Genomic DNA, 22,581 nt, shown 5'->3' on the forward strand with positions numbered 1-22,581 from the left:
TTTTTCTAGTATTGTCATCCTCAATTTATCGTCGGATACTCACGGTTGATTTTACTTCCCTACGCTTATCACGTGATAAATTTAGCTTCGTGCTATCCGACGACATCCTCCGTTATAAATGAATAGTTATCCTCATTAACAACGTTTGATATGTAGGCCTAGTAGGCTATAATGGAAAGAACTCAAAATACAACTCAAGATTTTACCATTTCGCATTAAACAATTAGCATAAAGCATTTCGCATTTAGCAGTAAATATTTAGCATAAAGCATTTATCATTTAGGCTAGCAGTGAAAATTTAGCATAAAGCATTCACATTTAGCATGTCGCATCGGCTTTCCATAAAAAACAACTACTCCTAGCGGAGCGAAATTGTACTACGGCAGGTAACCGAGTTTCTTTTGTTATGCATGTAACATCCGGTGAGCCTCGTTTTGAAGTTTCATTGGCGGTAGCAACCAACATGGAGACGGGACGTTCCAACCGTGGGTTGCGGTTGCATAATGACAATTAAGAAGAGGCGGAACAGGTTTCTACTGTGTGGTAGTGGATGTAAGTATTTTTCTTATTGTTTATGATAATCCTATTCCGTACACTAGAGTCATGCGTATAGCGACGTCTAGCTACTGAACCACTGCAGTCCTTATATCTTACCAGATTTGTGTAATAAAAACATCAGGTCAATGTTCTGGTACTAGACTAGTAGACTGTTAAACATGCTATGGAAAAAAATGAACAATAAATATACATGTAGACACTGAAATATGTCGAGTATCATTTTGATATATGTTTCGAGTGCTCTGGCTGGCCTCCATCCATTTTAGAAAAGGTTTTCTAAATATTTTAAACCTTCGGGCCATCCTTGTACCATATACATTTATTAACCTCACATCTCACTAGGAGTAGGCCTACTCTGCACATAGTCACCCCTTACACAACTGGGCCCATATTCATAAAAAAACTTAAGTTAAGTATTTCACTTAAGTAAATACTTAAGTAGGACATTTGTACTTAAGTACTAAAATAAACTTAAGTATTTACTTAATTCAAGGTTTTATCTTAAGTTGTATTCATAAAACTACTTAAGCTTAAGTATTACTTAAGTTTTTACTTAAAGTTAAGTAACGTCATGAGGATGTTTAACTTCCTTTAAAAATACTTAAGTAAATACTTAACAACTCAGAAGAAAGATGACTTCACGAAATCGACAGAAATCAACTTGTTTTTAAAAAAAAATCATTAACTTCAGATTTTGTTGTATTCAATCATTTAAAACAAGATGTAAGGGTTTGAATCGAAGATGGAGGAGTCAATCTCACTGTCGTTAAGGTCCATTACGAAGTCAATACTACAACGACACGGAGCAATTGTAGTTTATAATGAACATACCCACATACCAATCAAATTCTATTTAGATAAAACTTCATTTTTGTTTCTCTTGCTGACTTTCACAAACCAGAAATACTGCCTCAAAGTTTTATTGTATCTTTTATTCATTAATTAAAAACATGTATATCTATAGAGTTCTTACCTGTATATTAAAAAAACATTGAGGTTACTTGTACTTGAACTTTAACCCGTTCATGTGCATTCCGGCCCTGTCATGTATTTAGTACTCCCCTGCTTTGATAACGAAACGAAAGTTTTAAATAACAGTTGATTGTTGTGACAGTTCTAGCATGTTTGCGGAGCGGGATTTTACAGATCGTACAATGTAACTAGGGGTTTGATATGTACATTTCAACTGATGTTTGGTTTAGTGGAAATCAACTAAAACGTACTTGTTCTCTTTGACTCTACGATGAACACGCTATATGCATTTTTGGCCTGAACGACGAGGTTAGTCTAATTTTCATGCATTCTTCCGGCTCTCTCCTGATTAATGCATCTGAACTGTTCAATCTGCCGGAAACCTGAACCCACGCTTGCCTATTTGCCAATGCCGACATTCCGTCCTTAAATCGTCCACGTATGACATGTTTTCTTTCACTTGTAAACATGTACTAGCCTCACCATCGCCAGACATTATTCGTCCATTGTCAAGTTTGGTCATCTCGTCTTTTTTGCTGTTGCCATTTCCGGATTCTGATCGTCTTGGAATGCCAGGACACCGGTGCCAAATTTCACGTTTTACGAAAGACATCACGCAGCTACTTAACAACAACATAGCAACTACATGAAATACTTAAATATTCATACTTAGCTAAGTATGCACTAAGTAAATACTTAAGTCGTTTATGAATAGTACTTAAGTTCTAACTTAAGTTTTATTTAACTAAGTAAAATATTTATAGTTAAGTATAACTTAAGTCAAACATAAGTATTTAACTTAAGATTTTTTATGAATATGGGCCCAGGTCCCTAACTGCAAAACCAAATTTTGGAAAAAGAAGGCCTAATTAATTCCACTAAGTCAAAACACAATAAACACACATTAAAATGCAGTGTGATACAAAAAGAACACAGTTATCTTTCCTGTGGGCCTATAGCTAATAAGCTTCAGGATATTTATTTCATGAGTAGTCGATATATGTTTGATATAATTAAGTTGAAACAATATGAATAGCATGATGACCCAAGGAATATATTGGAAATACACAATTTGGATTAACCTTAGACGGAATTTAGAGTTTAGTGAATGTATGATTACAGCAGGTTATTATGTTGGAGTAACTCTTTTCTTTGTTTTATTTTAGCTAGTGGTACAGTATCACCAGGAGGTTCCTCTTCAAATTCTTCAACTTCAAGCAGCACAAGTTCAGGACATGTAAGGATAAGGTTGGGATTTTCTACAAGGCTTAAAATATATTTCCGCAGAATATTGTGTAAGTTCATATTTATAAAATATGAAGTATTTGATCAATGGTAATATTGTGTAATATGTGTACTTATTGTATCCAAACTGGGAACTCAAGTGTAAACAACCTATCTTACTTTTAGAGCACTAGCATGTATGCAGAAATGAAATTTGAATTTGAAGAAGAAAAGTATAACAAAATCGGTTTGGACATTCTTACTTCAAAGTTTGATCAGTCTGCATCTCAAAACCAAATACACCGCATTTCCTAGTAGAAATAGTAATGGATCATTTTAGTGTTTTGAGATTTGCATTAGTGTCACTTGATTCCACTGTCTAATAGAATTTCACCGACTCCACAGAACAGAGCAAATATAAGAGATATATGTGACAGTGATATAGAATATTATAACACAATAAGCTTGTCCATATTCTAATTCACTGGAGCTGAAAGCACCAAAATTGCATTATTTCATTTATTTGTGCAATTTTCCCAGAAATTACAGTGATCACCATTATAGTAAATGACAGTTAAGGTCACATAGATCATTAACCTTTGCTTTTCAAACCTAACTTAGTAAATGAGAATTTCAACAATGGTATAATCATTGTTATAAAGTTATTACTATTGGTCAATCAAATGCCACTCCATATATCAGATCAGTTAGAATAATTGTTTTATGATTGTGAATTATAATGACATCATTTCTGAAAAATAATTCACAGGAAGATTTTGTCATCTGTTGAAAAAACTAGCAAAAAATATAAAAGAAATAAACTTATCTACTGGAAAATATATATAAACTTTACATGTACCTTTTGAAGTTTAATTTTTGGGTTTCATTTTATATATCAGCGCGTTTCCGTAGAAAGGGAAAAAGAATTCATCCAAACAAACATTCCGGCACTTCTGTTATGGAAGATCGCTCACTGTCTGTCATCATGGAGTTACCTGAACACACAGAACCTTCACAGACTTCACAGGTAAAACACTCCATCATACTGTTCGGAGGCAGTATAGTAAACTTAGATGTATCATATATTCTTGTCATAAACTGCTCTCAGAGGATACACTCTGTGCATGTTAATAATAACTGTTGTTACTTTTCAAATTTGATACTTTTCTACTTTGCCAAATAACTTTTTTTTTTGTGTTTTGAATTTTAAAAATATCACATGATACATGCATGTATATAAACATCATGTATCATGCAAAGCTTTTTTCTTTATTTTTTGATAAGTTAATTTAGTAAGTAAAGAGCATGCTTATCACTTTATTCTGGTATTTTCCAGGAAGCTCCTTTGCCAAGACCTTTTTCACCTGGAGTACAGAAAGTGATCCATCGCTTAAGTGGTAAGATACAAAATATGGAAGTTAAGATTCATGCAAAAAAAAAGAAAATCATTCTTGAATCATGTCACATATTTTGCATTTTGGCTCACAAGAAGCCTCACAAGTAGCTTGATCTAATGAAAAATTTATAAGATTTGTTCATACATCTCATATATATATATCTATATATATATAATATCACTACCATCCACAGTCCAGCTACCAAACACTGTCCACTAAGTCAAGCTACCACCTAAAATACCACTATCTCACATAACATCACTACCATCTGATAATCCACATTCCCACTACCACCTAACTATTCTGATATATCAGAGTTACTTCCCTTCCAGTCAATGTTGCGAGAATGCCACCTAACATACCACTACCTCACACAGCATCACTACCATCCACAACCCCACAACCTAACTCAGTCCTACTGCCACCTAACATACCACTGCCAACCATAACATCACTACCATCCACAACCCCACAACCAAACAAAGTCCCAATACCACCTAACATACCACTACCTCACACAGCATCACTACCATCCACAACCCCACAACCAAACACAGTCCCACTACCACCTAATATACCACTAACTCACACAGCATCACTACCATCCACAACCCCACAACCAAACACAGTCCCACGACCACCTAACATACCACTACCTCACACAGCATCAATACCATCCACTACCCCACAACCAAACAAAGTCCCAATACCACCTAACATACCAGTACCTCACATAACATCACTACCATCCACAACCCAACAGCAAACACAGTCCCACTACCACCTAATATACCACTAACTCACACAGCATCACTACCATCCACAACCCCAAAACCAAACACAGTCCCACTACCACCTAACATACCACTGCCAAACATACCACTAACATCCACAACCCCACAGCCAAACATAGTCCCACTACCACCTAACATACCACTAATTCACACAGCATCACTACCATCCACAACCCCAAAACCAAACACAGTCCCACTACCACCTAACATACCACTGCCAAACATACCACTAACATCCACAACCCCACAGCCAAACATAGTCCCACTACCACCTAACATACCACTAACTCACACAGCATCACTACCATCCACAACCCCACAACCAAACACAGTCCCACTAGTTACCACCTAATATACCACTGCCAAACATACCACTACCATCCACAACCCCACAGCCAAACACAGTCCCACTACCACCTAATATACCACAACCTCACACAGCATCACTACCATCCACAACCCCACAACCAAACACAGTCCCACGACCACCTAACATACCACTACCTCACATAACATCACTACCATCCACAACCCCACAACCAAACACAGTCCCACAACCAACTAACATACCACTACCACCTAACATACCACTACCTCACACAGCATCACTACCATCCACAACCCCACAACCAAACACAGTCCTACTGCCACCTAACATACCACTACCTCACATAACATCACTACCATCCACAACCCCACAACTAAACAAAGTCCCACTACCACCTAACATACCACTACCTCACACAGCATCACTACCATCCACAACCAAACACAGTCCCACTACCACCTAACATACCACTAACTCACACAGCATCACTACCATCCACAACCCCACAACCAAACACAGTCCCACTACCACCTAACATACTGCTACCTCACATAACATCACTACCATCCACAACCCCACAACCAACCACAGTCTCACTACCACCTAATATACCACTACCTCACATAACATCACTACCATCCACAACCCCACAACCAAACACAGTCCCAATACCACCTAACATATCACTACCTCACACAGTATCACTATCATCCACAACCAAACACAGTCCCACTACCACCTAACATACCACTAACTCACACAGCATCACTACCATCCACAACCCCACAACCAAACACAGTCCTACTACCACCTAACATACCACTACCTCACATAACATCACTACCATCCACAACCCCACAACCAAACACAGTCCCACTACCACCTAACATACCACTACCTCACACAGCATCACTACCATCCACAACCAAACACAGTCCCACTACCACCTAACATACCACTAACTCACACAGCATCACTACCATCCACAACCCCACAACCAAACACAGTCCTACTACCACCTAACATACCACTACCTCACATAACATCACTACCATCCACAACCAAACACAGTCCCACTACCACCTAACATACCGCTACCTCACATAACATCACTACCATCCACAACCCCACAACCAAACCACAGTCCCACTACCACCTAATATACCACTACCTCACATAACATCACTACCATCCACAACCCCACAACCAAACACAGTCCCACTACCACCTAACATACCACTACCTCACACAGTATCACTATCATCCACAACCAAACACAGTCCAACTATCACCTAACATACCACTAACTCACACAGCACCACTACCATCCACAACCAAACACAGTCCAACTACCACCTAACATACCACTACCACCTAACATACCACTACCTCACATAACATCACTACCATCCACAACCAAACACAGTCCAACTACCACCTAACATACCACTACCTCACATAACATTACTACCATCCACAACCCCACAACCAAACACAGTCCTACTACCACCTAACATACCACTACCTCACATAACATCACTACCATCCACAACCCCACAACCAAACACAGTCCCACTACCACCTAGCATACCGCTACCTCACATAACATCACAACCATCCACAACCAAACAAAGTCCCACTGCCACCTAACATACCACTACCACTTAACATATCACTACCTCACATAACATCACTACCATCCACAACCCCACAACCAAACAAAGTCCCACTACCACCTAACATACCACTACCTCACATAACATCACTACCATCCACAACCCCACAACCTAACTCAGTCCCACTACCACCTAATATACCACAACCTCCAAGGGATGAACAATTTATTTGTCACCCAATGTCCCTTTAAAGTACAACCACACTTGCACCCAAAACACATACAAACTCCATCCCCTAAACAGCCACAAACACCATAAACAACCCAATATATTCACTGTCTGTCTAACACCATAAGTCTCCTAAACTCAGTCTTCCATATATTATTTCATTCTCCAAACATTTGCACAGTCTCCAAAATACTCTCACAGTCTCCCAAAAAACTCACATTCTTCCAACCCCTCACACATTTGCCCAAACACTAACTGTCTCCTAAACACTCAGAGTCCCACTAACTCTTACAGTCCCCCAACACCCACAGTCCCCCGAACATCCACAGTCCCCCCAATACCCACAGTCCCCCTAACACCCACAGTCTCCCAAACACCCACAGCCCCCCTTACACCCACAGCCTCCCAAACAACCACAGTCTCCCAAACACTCAGTCCCCCTAACACCAAGGTCTCCCAAACACCCAAAGTCTCCCTAACACCCACAGTCCCCCAAACACACACATTCTCCCAAACACCCACAGTCCCCCCAACACCCACAGTCTCCCTAACACCCACAGTCCCCCCAACACCCACAGTCTCCCTAGCATCCATAATCTCCTAAACACCCAGTCTCCCAAACACCCACAGTCTACCAAACACTCTCAGTCTCCCAAACACCCACAGTCTCCCAAACACCCACAGTCCCCCAAACACACACATTCTCCCAAACACCCACAGTCCCCCCCCCCCCCCCCCCCCAACACCCACACTCTCCCTAACACCCACAGTCTCCCAAACACCCACAGTCTCCCAAACACCCACAGTCTCCCTAACACCCACATTCCCCCAAGACCCACAGTCCCCCCTAACACCCACAGTCTCCCTAACACCTACAGTTTCCCTAACACCCACAGTCTCCCCAACACCCACAGTCTCCCTAACACCTACAGTTTCCCTAACACCCACAGTCTCCCCAACACCCACAGTCTCCCAAACACCCACAGTCTCCCAAACACCCACAGTCTCCCTAACACCCACAGTCTCCCCAACACCCACAGTCTCCCTAACACCCACAGTCCCCCAACACCCACAGTCTCCCTAACACCCACAGTCTCCCAAACACCCACAGTCTCCCCAACACCCACAGTCTCCCTAACACCTACAGTTTCCCTAACACCCAGTCTCCCCAACACCCACAGTCTCCCTAACACCCACAGTCCCCCTAACACCCACAGTCTCCCTAACACCTACAGTTTCCCTAACACCCACAGTCTCCCCAACACCTACAGTCTCCCCAACACCTACAGTTTCCCTAACACCCACAGTCTCCCCAACACCCACAGTCTCCCTAACACCCACAGTCCCCCAACACTCACAGTCTCCCTAACACCCACAGTGTCCCTAACACTCACAGTCTCCCAAACACCCACAGTCCCCCAACACCCACAGTCTCCCTAACACCCACAGTCCCCCAACACCCACAGTCTCCCTAACACTCACAGTGTCCCAAACACCCACAGTCTCCCCAACACCCACAGTCTCCCTAACACCTACAGTTTCCCTAACACCCAGTCTCCCCAACACCCACAGTCTCCCTAACACCCACAGTCCCCCTAACACCCACAGTCTCCCTAACACCTACAGTTTCCCTAACACCCACAGTCTCCCCAACACCTACAGTCTCCCCAACACCTACAGTTTCCCTAACACCCACAGTCTCCCCAACACCCACAGTCTCCCTAACACCCACAGTCCCCCAACACTCACAGTCTCCCTAACACCCACAGTGTCCCTAACACTCACAGTCTCCCAAACACCCACAGTCCCCCAACACCTACAGTCTCCCAAACACTCACAGTCTCCCAAACACCCACAGTCTCCCTAACACCCACATTCCCCCAAGACCCACAGTCCCCCTAACACCCACAGTCTCCCTAACACCTACAGTTTCCCTAACACCCACAGTCTCCCCAACACCCACAGTCTCCCTAACACCTACAGTTTCCCAAACACCCACAGTCTCCCTAACACCCACATTCCCCCAAGACCCACAGTCCCCCCTAACACCCACAGTCTCCCTAACACCTACAGTTTCCCTAACACCCACAGTCTCCCCAACACCCACAGTCTCCCTAACACCTACAGTTTCCCTAACACCCACAGTCTCCCCAACACCCACAGTCTCCCAAACACCCACAGTCTCCCAAACACCCACAGTCTCCCTAACACCCACAGTCTCCCCAACACCCACAGTCTCCCTAACACCCACAGTCCCCCAACACCCACAGTCTCCCTAACACTCACAGTCTCCCAAACACCCACAGTCTCCCCAACACCCACAGTCTCCCTAACACCTACAGTTTCCCTAACACCCAGTCTCCCCAACACCCACAGTCTCCCTAACACCCACAGTCCCCCTAACACCCACAGTCTCCCTAACACCTACAGTTTCCCTAACACCCACAGTCTCCCCAACACCCACAGTCTCCCCAACACCTACAGTTTCCCTAACACCCACAGTCTCCCCAACACCCACAGTCTCCCTAACACCCACAGTCCCCCAACACTCACAGTCTCCCTAACACCCACAGTGTCCCTAACACTCACAGTCTCCCAAACACCCACAGTCCCCCAACACCTACAGTCTCCCAAACACTCACAGTCTCCCAAACACCCACAGTCTCCCTAACACCCACATTCCCCCAAGACCCACAGTCCCCCTAACACCTACAGTTTCCCTAACACCCACAGTCTCCCCAACACCTACAGTCTCCCCAACACCTACAGTTTCCCTAACACCCACAGTCTCCCCAACACCCACAGTCTCCCTAACACCCACAGTCCCCCAACACTCACAGTCTCCCTAACACCCACAGTGTCCCTAACACTCACAGTCTCCCAAACACCCACAGTCCCCCAACACCTACAGTCTCCCAAACACTCACAGTCTCCCAAACACCCACAGTCTCCCTAACACCCACATTCCCCCAAGACCCACAGTCCCCCTAACACCCACAGTCTCCCTAACACCTACAGTTTCCCTAACACCCAGTCTCCCCAACACCCACAGTCTCCCTAACACCCACAGTCCCCCTAACACCTACAGTTTCCCTAACACCCACAGTCTCCCCAACACCCACAGTCTCCCTAACACCTACAGTTTCCCTAACACCCACAGTCTCCCCAACACCCACAGTCTCCCTAACACACACAGTCTCCCTAACACCCACAGTCCCCCAACACCCACAGTCTCCCTAACATCCACAATCTCCCTAACACCCACAGTCTCCCAAACACTCACAGTCTCCCAAACACCCACAGTCTCCTAAACACCCACAGTCTCCCTAACACCCAGTCTCCCAGCATCCAGTCTCCCAAACACCCACAGTCTCCCTAAGGCTAACACCCACAGTCTCCCTAAGGCTAACACCCACAGTCTCCCTAACACCCACAGTCTCCCTAACACCCACATTCCCCCAAGACCCACAGTCCCCCTAACACCCACAGTCTCCCTAACACCTACAGTTTCCCTAACACCAACAGTCTCCCCAACACCCACAGTCTCCCTAACACCTACAGTTTCCCTAACACCCACAGTCTCCCCAACACCCACAGTCTCCCTAACACACACAGTCTCCCTAACACCCACAGTCCCCCAACACCCACAGTCTCCCTAACATCCACAATCTCCCTAACACCCACAGTCTCCCAAACACTCACAGTCTCCCAAACACCCACAGTCTCCTAAACACCCACAGTCTCCCTAGCATCCATAATCTCCTAAACACCCAGTCTCCCAAACACCCACAGTCTACCAAACACTCTCAGTCTCCCAAACACCCACAGTCTCCCAAACACCCAGTCTCCCTAACACCCACAGTCCCCCAAACACACACACATTCTCCTAAACACCCACAGTCCCCCCCCCCCCCCCAACACCCACACTCTCCCTAACACACACAGTCCCCCAACACCCACAGTCTCCCAACACCCACAGTCTCCCAAACACCCACAGTCTCCCAAACACCCACAGTCTCCCTAACACCCACATTCCCCCAAGACCCACAGTCCCCCTAACACCCACAGTCTCCCTAACACCTACAGTTTCCCTAACACCCACAGTCTCCCCAACACCCACAGTCTCCCTAACACCTACAGTTTCCCTAACACCCACAGTCTCCCCAACACCCACAGTCTCCCAAACACCCACAGTCTCCCAAACACCCACAGTCTCCCTAACACCCACAGTCTCCCCAACACCCACAGTCTCCCTAACACCCACAGTCCCCCAACACCCACAGTCTCCCTAACACTCACAGTGTCCCAAACACCCACAGTCTCCCCAACACCCACAGTCTCCCTAACACCTACAGTTTCCCTAACACCCACAGTCTCCCCAACACCCACAGTCCCCCTAACACCCACAGTCTCCCTAACACCTACAGTTTCCCTAACACCCACAGTCTCCCCAACACCTAGTCTCCCCAACACCTACAGTTTCCCTAACACCCACAGTCTCCCCAACACCCACAGTCTCCCTAACACCCACAGTCCCCCAACACCCACAGTCTCCCTAACACCCACAGTGTCCCTTACACTCACAGTCTCCCAAACACTCACAGTCTCCCAAACACCCACAGTCTCCCTAACACCCACATTCCCCCAAGACCCACAGTCCCCCTAACACCCACAGTCTCCCTAACACCTACAGTTTCCCTAACACCCACAGTCTCCCCAACACCCACAGTCTCCCTAACACCTACAGTTTCCCTAACACCCACAGTCTCCCCAACACCCACAGTCTCCCTAACACACACAGTCTCCCTAACACCCACAGTCCCCCAACACCCACAGTCTCCCTAACATCCACAATCTCCCTAACACCCACAGTCTCCCAAACACTCACAGTCTCCCAAACACCCACAGTCTCCTAAACACCCACAGTCTCCCTAACACCCAGTCTCCCAGCATCCAGTCTCCCAAACACCCACAGTCTCCCTAAGGCTAACACCCACAGTCTCCCTAACACCCACAGTCTCCCTAACACCCACATTCCCCCAAGACCCACAGTCCCCCTAACACCCACAGTCTCCCTAACACCTACAGTTTCCCAAACACTCACAGTCTCCCAAACACCCACAGTCTCCTAAACACCTACAGTTTCCCTAACACCCACAGTCTCCCCAACACCCACAGTCTCCCTAACACACACAGTCTCCCTAACACACACAGTCCCCCAACACCCACAGTCTCCCTAACATCCACAATCTCCCTAACACCCACAGTCTCCCAAACACTCAGTCTCCCAAACACCCACAGTCTCCTAAACACCCACAGTCTCCCTAACACCCAGTCTCCCAGCATCCAGTCTCCCAAACACCCACAGTCTCCCTAAGGCTAACACCCACAGTCTCCCTAACACCCACAGTCCCCCCCCCCCCCCCCCCCCCCCCCCCAACACCCACAGTCTCCCAACAACACCCACAGTCCCCCTAACATCCACAGTCTCCCAAACAGCCACAGTCTCCCTAACACCCACAGTTTCCCAAACACCCACAGTCTCCCCAACACCTACAGTCTCCCAACACCTACAGTCTCCCTAACACCCACAGTCTCCCAACACCTACAATCTCCCCAACACTCACAGTCTCCCAAACACCCATAGTCTCCCAAACACCCAGTCTCCCAAACACCCACAGTCTCCCAAACACTCACAGTCTCCCAAACACCCACAGTCTCCCTAACACCCACAGTCCCCCCACACCCACAGTCTCCCAAACACCCACAGTCTCCCTAACACCCACAGTGTCCCTAACACCCACAGTCCCCCCACACCCACAGTCTCCCAAACACCCAGAGTCTCCCTAACACCCACAGTCCCCCCACACCCACAGTCTCACTAACTCTTACAGTTCCCCCAACACCCACAGTTTCCCAAACACCCACAGTGTCCCAAACACCCACAGTTTCCCAAACACTTGCAGTCCCACTAACTCTTACAGTCCCCCAAACACCCACAGTCTCCCAACACCCACAGTCTCCCAAACACCATCATGCCTGAAATCTGATGAAACTTCATACCAGCTGACTGACCTTTAAATAAATTGTGTTCTCTCTTCATAGTAAAACGAATAGAGAGCTGCTCTTCACGAGGAAGTGGTCAGTCTGTTGGGCTTCAAAATGAGGATGTAACGCAAACAGCTGTGGACTCATCTTCACAGACCTTCTCCATCACTAACATGTTTGATATAGCCAGTCTGTCTCCAGAACCGGAGGAAACTATTGTTGACCGACAGGTAGAATAAATATTACTGATGTTACAAACTCAAAACTGGTAGTATAATTCAGGCTTATGTCTCTTTCTTGCTCATTTCCTATCTCATGTACATTTCCTATCTCATGTACATTTCATATGTCAAGTACATTTCATATGTCAATTACATTTCCATATGTCAAGTACATTTCATATTTCATGTACATTTCATATGTCAAGTACATTTCATCTCTCGTGTACATTTCATATCTCATGTACATTTTATATATCATCTACATTTCATCTCTCATCTACATTTCACATGTCATGTACATTTCATTTCTGATGTACATTTCATATGTCATGTACATTTCCTATCTCATGTACTTTTCATCTCATGTACATTTCCTATCTCATGTACATTTCCTATCTCATGTACATTTCATATGTCATGTACATTTCATCTCTCATGTACATTTCATCTCTCATGTACATTTCCTATCTCATGTACATTTCTTATCTCATGTACATTTCATCTCTCATGTACATTTCATCTCCCATGTACATTTCATATCTCATGTACTTTTCATCTCATGTACATTTCATCTCATGTACATTTCATCTCCCATGTACATTTCATCTCTCATGTACATTTCATCTCTCATGTACATTTCTTATCTCATGTACTTTTCATCTCATGTACATTTCATCTCTCATGTACATTTCATCTCTCATGTACATTTCATCTCTCATGTACATTTCTTATCTCATGTACTTTTCATCTCATGTACATTTCATCTCTCATGTACATTTCATCTCTCATGTACATTTCATCTCTCATGTACATTTCTTATCTCATGTACTTTTCATCTCATGTACATTTCATCTCTCATGTACATTTCATCTCTCATGTACATTTCTTATCTCATGTACTTTTCATCTCATGTACATTTCATCTCATGTACATTTCATCTCATGTACATTTCATCTCCCATGTACATTTCCTATCTCATGTACATTTCTTATCTCATGTACATTTCATCTCTCATGTACATTTCATATCTCATGTACATTTCATCTCTCATGTACATTTCATCTCTCATGTACATTTCTTATCTCATGTACTTTTCATCTCATGTACATTTCATCTCTCATGTACATTTCATCTCTCATGTACATTTCTTATCTCATGTACTTTTCATCTCATGTACATTTCATCTCTCATGTACATTTCATCTCTCATGTACATTTCATCTCTCATGTACATTTCTTATCTCATGTACTTTTCATCTCATGTACATTTCATCTCTCATGTACATTTCATCTCTCATGTACATTTCTTATCTCATGTACTTTTCATCTCATGTACATTTCATCTCATGTACATTTCATCTCCCATGTACATTTCCTATCTCATGTACATTTCTTATCTCATGTACATTTCATCTCTCATGTACATTTCATCTCTCATGTACATTTCATATCTCATGTACATTTCATCTCTCATGTACATTTCATATCTCGTCTACATCTAAGATCTACCCTCACCCTGATATGTATCCTTCCTGTGTTATTGGTATGGCAAAAGACAATGTTTCTTACATTTAGATTTTATAATATTTCTCTGAAAGGAATCCAATCAGCTTTTCTTTCTTTATAGACACAAAAGAAAGATGAAAACAGTTCAGTTTTCTTACTTATTACAAAATATAAATTTCTAAAATGATGAAATCTCAAATCTTGTCATTTGATATGTTTCCATCAAAATCAGACTTGTAAATATTTAACATACAATAAAAAAACAAGACACTATTTATTCAGTTTTATGGTTAAATATGTAATAAAAAAATGATTTTGTACATTGGAACCATACAACTATTAAAATCATGAATTTTGTTCATAGTCAAGAACTGTGTTAGTCAAGGACCTTGGTAGTGACTTTCAGTAACTTCATTGGTCTTGGGGGACTAATTAGTGTTAATGAAAATTAATTTGTTACAGACTACAGTATATTATATTGTGTCCTGTGAAAGAATAAAAACAATTTTTTTTGATTAATGGAATCAAATTTGATATCTATTACATGTATACAAGCTGGTGTGGTGTTTTTGATAAATTTTATTTTTACTATTACAAGTTCTTATTTCATTGCTGACAGATTTATCCTCAATATGAAGAAACAATGATGTCAGAAAACAGGACTGTCAACAGAGGGCACTGTAGGAATGAGAGTAAGTATATAGGAGGACTAGTAAATCTTGTATGGTGGAATCTTTACAAAATATATTGTATGGTGTGATTTCCTTATCCTTCCTGGGTTGAGACAGGGGTATTCCCCATTCACAATATGATCGTATGACATCACAGACACATCAATGCAATGTCTACTTCACACAAGCATTCTTGATTGCTTTCACCTGAAAAGCGAAGCATTTGTGCAAGAAGAACTTGAGTTGGTTATTGTTTTGACAATTTTAAGTCTAATGATAATGATATGAAATGTTTTTCAACACAATACTAAAATGTATATGTGTATAATATTGAATTGATTTTCTTTTTTTAAGATGCCAAACAAAAAGAGGAACATGCTAGTTTGACATCTTCCACGGCATCCTGTGGATCATCTACAGATGCTGTAGAGCAGAAAACAAAAGGCTCTGCAGACGCCATGGATACAGAGAACAAAACAGAAAGCAAATCTGTCCAATTCCAAACCAATGTTAGAGTATACCCAAGCCTTGGTGGTAGAGCAGATGCTAAACCAAATCAAGAGACTGTGGAGTGCCTTTCAGATCACCCGTCAGAGGGACTTCACATAGTTGAGGACTACAAAGCCTGGAGACCAGCCACGCCAGGCAACATTTCTAAAGACAAGGAGAAGCCTGCATCTCCACCTCAAACACCTACAATCGTTTTAAGTGGAGGAGAGAACCCTCACACAACTACACCTGTGAATGAAGCAGAGGAAACAGTCTCTCCATCTCACACATCTACACTAGTGACTGTGAAGAATCCAGATTACACCCCTCGAACTCCCAGAGACATTGTGAAAACCGAGAGTGATGAAAGGAAGACCAATAAATCTTTATCACAGTGTTCAGCAAAGAGCCAGCACATCAAGACATGGATTACAGAAGATGGAGGGGAGCTCGATGCTCAGGAAGTTGGCAACAGGTCTGCTTTAGACCATGATACTTTATCTAATACAGTTTGTACCATGCAGTCTTCCAGTATTTCAACTGATCCAGACAGGCAGGAGTTAGAGAAGGCTAGACGAAGAGCTGACAGGAAAAAAAGAAAAGAAATGAGAATGGCAGCTGAAGGTTATATCAAAGAACAAGAAACCCCACCTCAAGAGGAGAGACGTAAAAAGAAATCTAAAAAGAAGGAAGTTAGGCAAAAGGAAAGTGGAATATGTAGTGAGGAGTCAACAGGAGCATCGGGATGTGGACAACAGGCAGTTGTTAGGTTGGAGGCAGAAAGAGACCTTCCCAGACAGGAAAACATTGAAAGTACTCTCACCTTCGAGGAAAAACTCCAACAGTGGGACAAAAAGAAAAGAAAAGGAGACATTCGTACACCTGATTGCCAAGATGGACCAGCTACACCTGGAAAACAGCGGACAAAGAAGAAAAAAAGCAAAGAGCCACCAGCAGCTGGGGATGAAGATATGGCAACTGAGATTATAAAGATGAAAGAAAAGATTACCACAGACTATGAGAGGAAAGAAGAGGTTCCAAGGTGCGGAAAAGAGGCCATGGAACAGTCCCTACATTCCAGGGAAAGGTTACACAAATACTATGAGAGCAGAAATATGGAAGACACTCTGTTAAATCGCAGCAACAATGAGGAGCAACCCAACTACCATGAGAGTCATTCCACGATTGGACAAAGTGCATCCAATCACTTAGATGAAGTTAGTAAAGAAAGGCTCTCTCAGGAGGAGCGAAGAAAAAAACGAGCTGACAGAAAAAAGCAAAAAGAAGCAAAAGTAGCTTCTGATGAAATCACAAAGGACAAGGCTGTAACACAAGAGGAAGAGGCTGAATATCTAGGCCAAGACATATCCAAACAAAAGAGAAAAGTAAAAAACTTTACGGAAGAAGAATTATCCGGTGCAGATTTTTCTATTGCTGAAAATACTGATGTTAAAGGTGAAAACACTGTGATAGCAGAGTCAGAGTTTGATGAAGTTGGTTCAGTTCCCAACAAATCAAGTAAAAAATATGTTGATGCAGGAGTGGGACCAACACCTTTGGAAAACTTTTCACAGCAAGCTGTAAGTGTGTCCAAGACGAACCCTGTCAATGTCACTTGTGGAGAGCAAGGCAGAAATTTATCAAACCAAAAAACAGAAAGATCTGTTGATGTAAACTCCAGAAACGTGAACGAGTACAAACAGTTCCCTGGTGGTCACCTCATTGGTCAGCAGTATTCTGTTGACCACCAGCATGTGTCAATTTATCCAGAGAATGAAAGTAATGATCAAAACGAATGTGGAGAAAGCTCGGGTAGTACCGATCTGTGGTCCCAGGTTCCACCGGGTACATTGGTATACCAATCCAGGATATTGGACAATGTACAGAATCACTTAATGAAGGCTGAACAGGACAGCTCAATGGAGAAACAAGTAACTGGTGAAAATGAATGTCTCAATGTAAACAATGTGGTCAACAACAATCCGTGGAGGCATCCTTGGTATAGAGATACAGGGCATCATGTTCCTAGAGCAGAAAATGACAAGGGTAGGCAATGGGAAGGAAAGATGTCAACCTCTGGCACTGTCAAAGATCACTATCAGTTTGTAGCTGAACAAGACAGACCCACACCAGTCGGGTGTGATGTGGATATAAATATGGGCAGAGAGATGAACTTGGAAATCGAGACAGTTGTCAGAAGAGTGAATCAGTCTGGGTGAGTTTACCCTAGTTTGGTCTGCACAATTATATATAGAACATGAGTTTACCCTAGTTTGGTCTGCACAATTATATATAGAACATGAGTTTACCCTAGTTTGGTCTGCACAATTATATATAGAACATGAGTTTACTCTTGTCTGGTCTGCACAATTATATATAGAACATGAGTTTACCCTAGTTTGGTCTGCACAATTATGTGTAGAACATGAGTTTACCATCATTTGGTCTGCACAATTGTGTAGAACATGAGTTTACTCTAGTCTGGTCTGCACAATTATGTGTAGGTCTTGAGTTTACCCTTGTTTGGTCTGCACAGAGATTTAGTAAAAAGTCCTTTATTAAACATTTCATATAACTGTTCATCCAATATTCATCATTAGCTACTCATCAGACTGTTACATTCAAGGGAACATGATTTAAATGATCTTCCTATCAGCAGTTCATCAGAACACCATGGTTAGAGACTACCTGTGGTAAGTTTTGTTAGGGCCGTTTGAGGCTGATCTCTGTAACCATTTGATTGTACAAGTAAGAATGGTATGTTTAATTCATTTTACTACAATGGCAGCCCCAGTCGACCAGAATCGAGATCTCTATGGAGTACATCAAACATGAGTATTCCCCATTCCATCCAGGAGGTGGACGAGACAGAGTCCGAGGAATTGGCAGAACAAGATCTCACTCAAACTGTGGATAACAAGGATCCACATACAGGACAAGACAACCATATCAAGTATCCTGCTCCAGGTCCCAGGGAGGAACTTGCTCCAAATGTGTTTAAGGTGACATTATCAGTTGATATCAAAAAAATAAAATGTCAAGTGCAAACTTCATTTTTGTATGTTTTCTGAAAAATTAAAAGAAAAATGGTGTTGTCGTCATTGAAAGATGAGAATATCCAATATTCATAGGTCCATGATCATGATATATATGTAGTTGCGTTTACTTAAAGGCATTTTGATTTGACTATTTTTGCAAAAGTTATTGCCTTTTTTTTTCTTAAATTAGTATTAGATTTTTTGTCTGAAGGCGTTCTCAAACATTTTCTGACCAATTTCTTTAAGACACAGTAGGCTTTAACATAATCATGATACGTAGTTGCGTTTTCCTGAAAGGCATTTAGATTTGAAAGTTTTTGCAAAAGTTATTGTCCTTTGTTTATTTCACTCTTTGATCCTCCTTCAATTTTCTTGCACTGCATTTTAATAGAATATTCATCTGGCATTTCAACATTTGTATTTACTTGATACAATAATGTATTTCTTTTTGGCCTTGGACAGGTGTGTATTGTTAAACACCATCGTAATTTTGTAAAATATATCTATGACATGCATGGTGAAACGTTATTCATAAAGAGACCAAACTGAATACATGACACCTTAAGTATACAACTAAAATTATCTATAGCCCAATTTAATTTTTACCCTGAGAATAATTAATATTTGATATTATGGTTGAGAATGCTCTTTTTATAAATATATGATATAACATTAGATTTCTAGTTAATTTTAACTACTATCTATGATAGGTTGATAAGAAGAACCTGCCCCCTGTGTGTCTTGTACAGAAAGAGAAGGAGACTGCCACAGCAGGTATCAGGAATCCCCAGTACAGCAATCTCATAACAGGTACATAGACTGCACGAAAAGATAGGGCTACAGGTGTCTTAGGTACAGATTGACATAGAATGTTAATTTAATATAAAAAAATAGATTGGTTGCAAAACTATAACTTGATATATTGTGCACCAAACACAAATATTTGTTTATTTTTCGATGTTAATAATGACAATTTTATAAAACCTCGACAAAAACAAAACAAAACAAAAATTAAACATTCGGCAATGCAGCCCTATTTCATAGAACAAACAAATTGTTGATTGGGTACACTATACAAGTTTCCCCCAGTGAAATATATTTGTCCTTTGCTGGTGAAATTTAGGGATTAATACTACTTATAAATAGCATTATGAATTAATTAATGAATTCATGCTTTTTCGAGACTTTTCACTGTGGTGAGCATTTCCTTGTGTAAACTATCGTGACTAGGGAGGTTATGTGATAATTGTCTGTTGTTACATACTTATGGGTATTGTCATTGATTTCAGGTTTTGATATAGAAATGGACAGAAGTACACTGGAAAGAAGTGATGTCATACCAAGCAGAACATCATCTCCTGAAGTGGATGACCTAAGTGATATCAAGTCAGAAGTCGAAATGAGGTTGACTCCGAATCAGACCTGGGAAGAGATCACTCGGCCTATCGGTCAGTTCAGGCCAAAGGTGAAAGCCTCTGCTGGCCTAGAGGAGACAGTGCAAGGTCAGAAATCACATATCCCTGTTAGGAATGATGAGCCAAGTGAAACCATTTCAACACCTACATTGCTGCCTGCAACTCTGAGTAGAAAACAGAGAGCACATTATGAAAAACTCCAAGTCACCTTCCGTGCCCCAAAAAAGAATCTTCCAGGAGCCCAGTTTTGGAAAGATTTGAATTCAGACAACTTGAAATCAGATGCTTCACAGGATCTGTTCATCAAAACACCCTTTGGTAATATCTTCCCAAATGAATTTGAGGATAAACAAATGTCTCCCATCAAAGCTTATTGTGATGAGCGTTCTCGTATATGTGATACCACATTGGACGAGACCGGGTATGAAAGTTTGGAACAGTCGGAGAACTATGACAATCCAGAGTCTTTGTCTGATGTGAGGAACAAGCTGAGGAAACTCAGTGCCGAGATTGATTCAGACCAAACAGATCCACATCACCAGTTCTCTCCACTTAGTGGAACCGACATGGATGAAGTATCTGCAGACCCACGGTTCTGGAAATCAAGTGGCACATCAAGCAGGGATTCAAGATTGTCTGCTGAAGTATTATCAAGAATTGCAAATCATGCAGCACAAAATGCTGAAATGCTACATTTTACAGATGAAAATAGAAGCTACCAAGAAGAAAATGCACAAACTTATAAAGAACCCTCTTATGCACCGAGCCTTACTGATCGCTATCACCGAAAAAAGGAAGAAAATCTTGACTTCTTCAGATGTGTTTCAAGAGCTACTCAGAACACCAGCCAAGCACTAAGGTCAGAAGAAGAAAATATTGCGAGAACTTTTGCTAGAACAGACTCGAGAGAACATACAGTTGATCCTGAAATAGCTGATGGCAATTTACTTTTCTTTAAAACAGTATCAAAATATCCCGAGTTTTACAGGGAGACAGAGACAACTGACTCTAATGTCATAAAGCCGAGAGGTGGCAGGAGGAGTCCAGGGTACATTCCTGATGACCCAGGTAACTACATCAGTAGAGATGTAGCCCACCAAAACCTGGAATTCTTCCGTGCTGTAGCCAGAGACACAAGCTTTTTCCAGATGCCAGGTAAGAAAGGCCAGGATAGAGAGGTCGATTCTGAAGAGGAGTCTTCTCCAACCAGAAATACACTTGCAGCTAGTCCAGATCTTCCAACAGAAAACAAAGACACTCCTGGCCTTTACAAAGGCCATCAGCATACCAAAATGAACAGTCAGAAAACAGCTTCGAAAATTGCCAATCACTTTCAATACAAGTCATTACCAAAAGACAATTTTGAGTATTGTCAGCATCCAGGCCGTCCAAAACCTCTATCTAGGTTGTTTTCTAAAAGGAATGATGCCCTCAGTTTGTTACAACCTGTGGTGTCTCCTGGCAAAGCCAAGGAAAACATGGACTTCTTTTTACAGGTCTCCAAGGATCCTCACTTCTATCAAATAGCAGAAAAACCAGAGGTGCCTGTAATGGCAGCTCCAGATGTAAAACCAAAATCTTACAAAACTTACAATGGCATAAATGTAAACAGTGGGCGACCAACTGGCAAACAGGGACTTGGATTCAAGTCACGCTATTCCTCATAAGTACCAGGAAATAAATCCTTATAAACGATGTCCGATGTTTGATTGATAACTCAGAAAGTCCCAAGGTAAACAAGCTATAGTACTTACAGAAGGCTCTAATTGTTTTTTATACTATATATTTATATGCTTCATATTTTTCATACAGATTTATTCTACACAATATAATTTTAGATGTTAATTTTACACTAGATGATATTAAAACTTAAATAAAATATTTTACAACTTTGTTTTAACTGTGGGATATTGATTTCACCTTTGTTGACAATTTGATGACCTTCACCTGTAAGTTTTCATCTTCGCCATGAATTCAAAAGGTGACATACTTACTGCCGTTGAACCCTATCTGTGAACGATGAATGTAGAACACTATTGCGAACAGTATCAATAGTACATTATCCAATACAACACGT

At 42.2% G+C, this 22,581-nt stretch overlaps 1 protein-coding gene across 6 annotated transcripts; it reads left to right on the forward strand.

Moving 5' to 3' along the window:
• The first annotated feature begins 410 nt into the window (after positions 1-410).
• LOC117316777 lies at positions 411-22,378 on the forward strand. 6 transcript variants are annotated; one of them, XM_033871549.1, is made up of 10 exons: positions 411-552; positions 2,697-2,825; positions 3,654-3,781; positions 4,091-4,151; positions 13,223-13,395; positions 15,511-15,583; positions 15,917-18,266; positions 18,840-19,053; positions 19,800-19,899; positions 20,379-22,378. In XM_033871549.1, exons 1-10 carry the CDS (start codon positions 504-506, stop codon positions 22,169-22,171), a joined length of 5,070 nt encoding a protein of 1,689 aa, XP_033727440.1. In that variant the 5' UTR covers positions 411-503; the 3' UTR covers positions 22,172-22,378. The 6 variants fall into 6 exon arrangements, with proteins under 6 accessions (XP_033727440.1, XP_033727456.1, XP_033727463.1 ...); XM_033871565.1 differs by having other exon boundaries at positions 437-552; positions 2,697-2,767; XM_033871572.1 differs by having other exon boundaries at positions 441-552; positions 2,697-2,778.
• The last annotated feature ends 203 nt before the right edge of the window (positions 22,379-22,581 follow it).

This window comes from Pecten maximus, chromosome 2 (assembly GCF_902652985.1).
Source record: "Pecten maximus chromosome 2, xPecMax1.1, whole genome shotgun sequence".
Taxonomy (NCBI): Eukaryota; Metazoa; Mollusca; class Bivalvia; order Pectinida; family Pectinidae; genus Pecten; species Pecten maximus.

Excerpts from the sequence above, each read along its gene's own strand:
- LOC117316777 (XM_033871549.1), top strand. The coding sequence starts at position 504 with ATGACAATTAAGAAGAGGCGGAACAGGTTTCTACTGTGTGGTAGTGGA. Across the intron at positions 4,152-13,222 it reads AGTGATCCATCGCTTAAGTG|TAAAACGAATAGAGAGCTGC; the intron begins GTAAGATACAAA and ends CTCTCTTCATAG. Across the intron at positions 19,054-19,799 it reads TTGCTCCAAATGTGTTTAAG|GTTGATAAGAAGAACCTGCC; the intron begins GTGACATTATCA and ends TATCTATGATAG.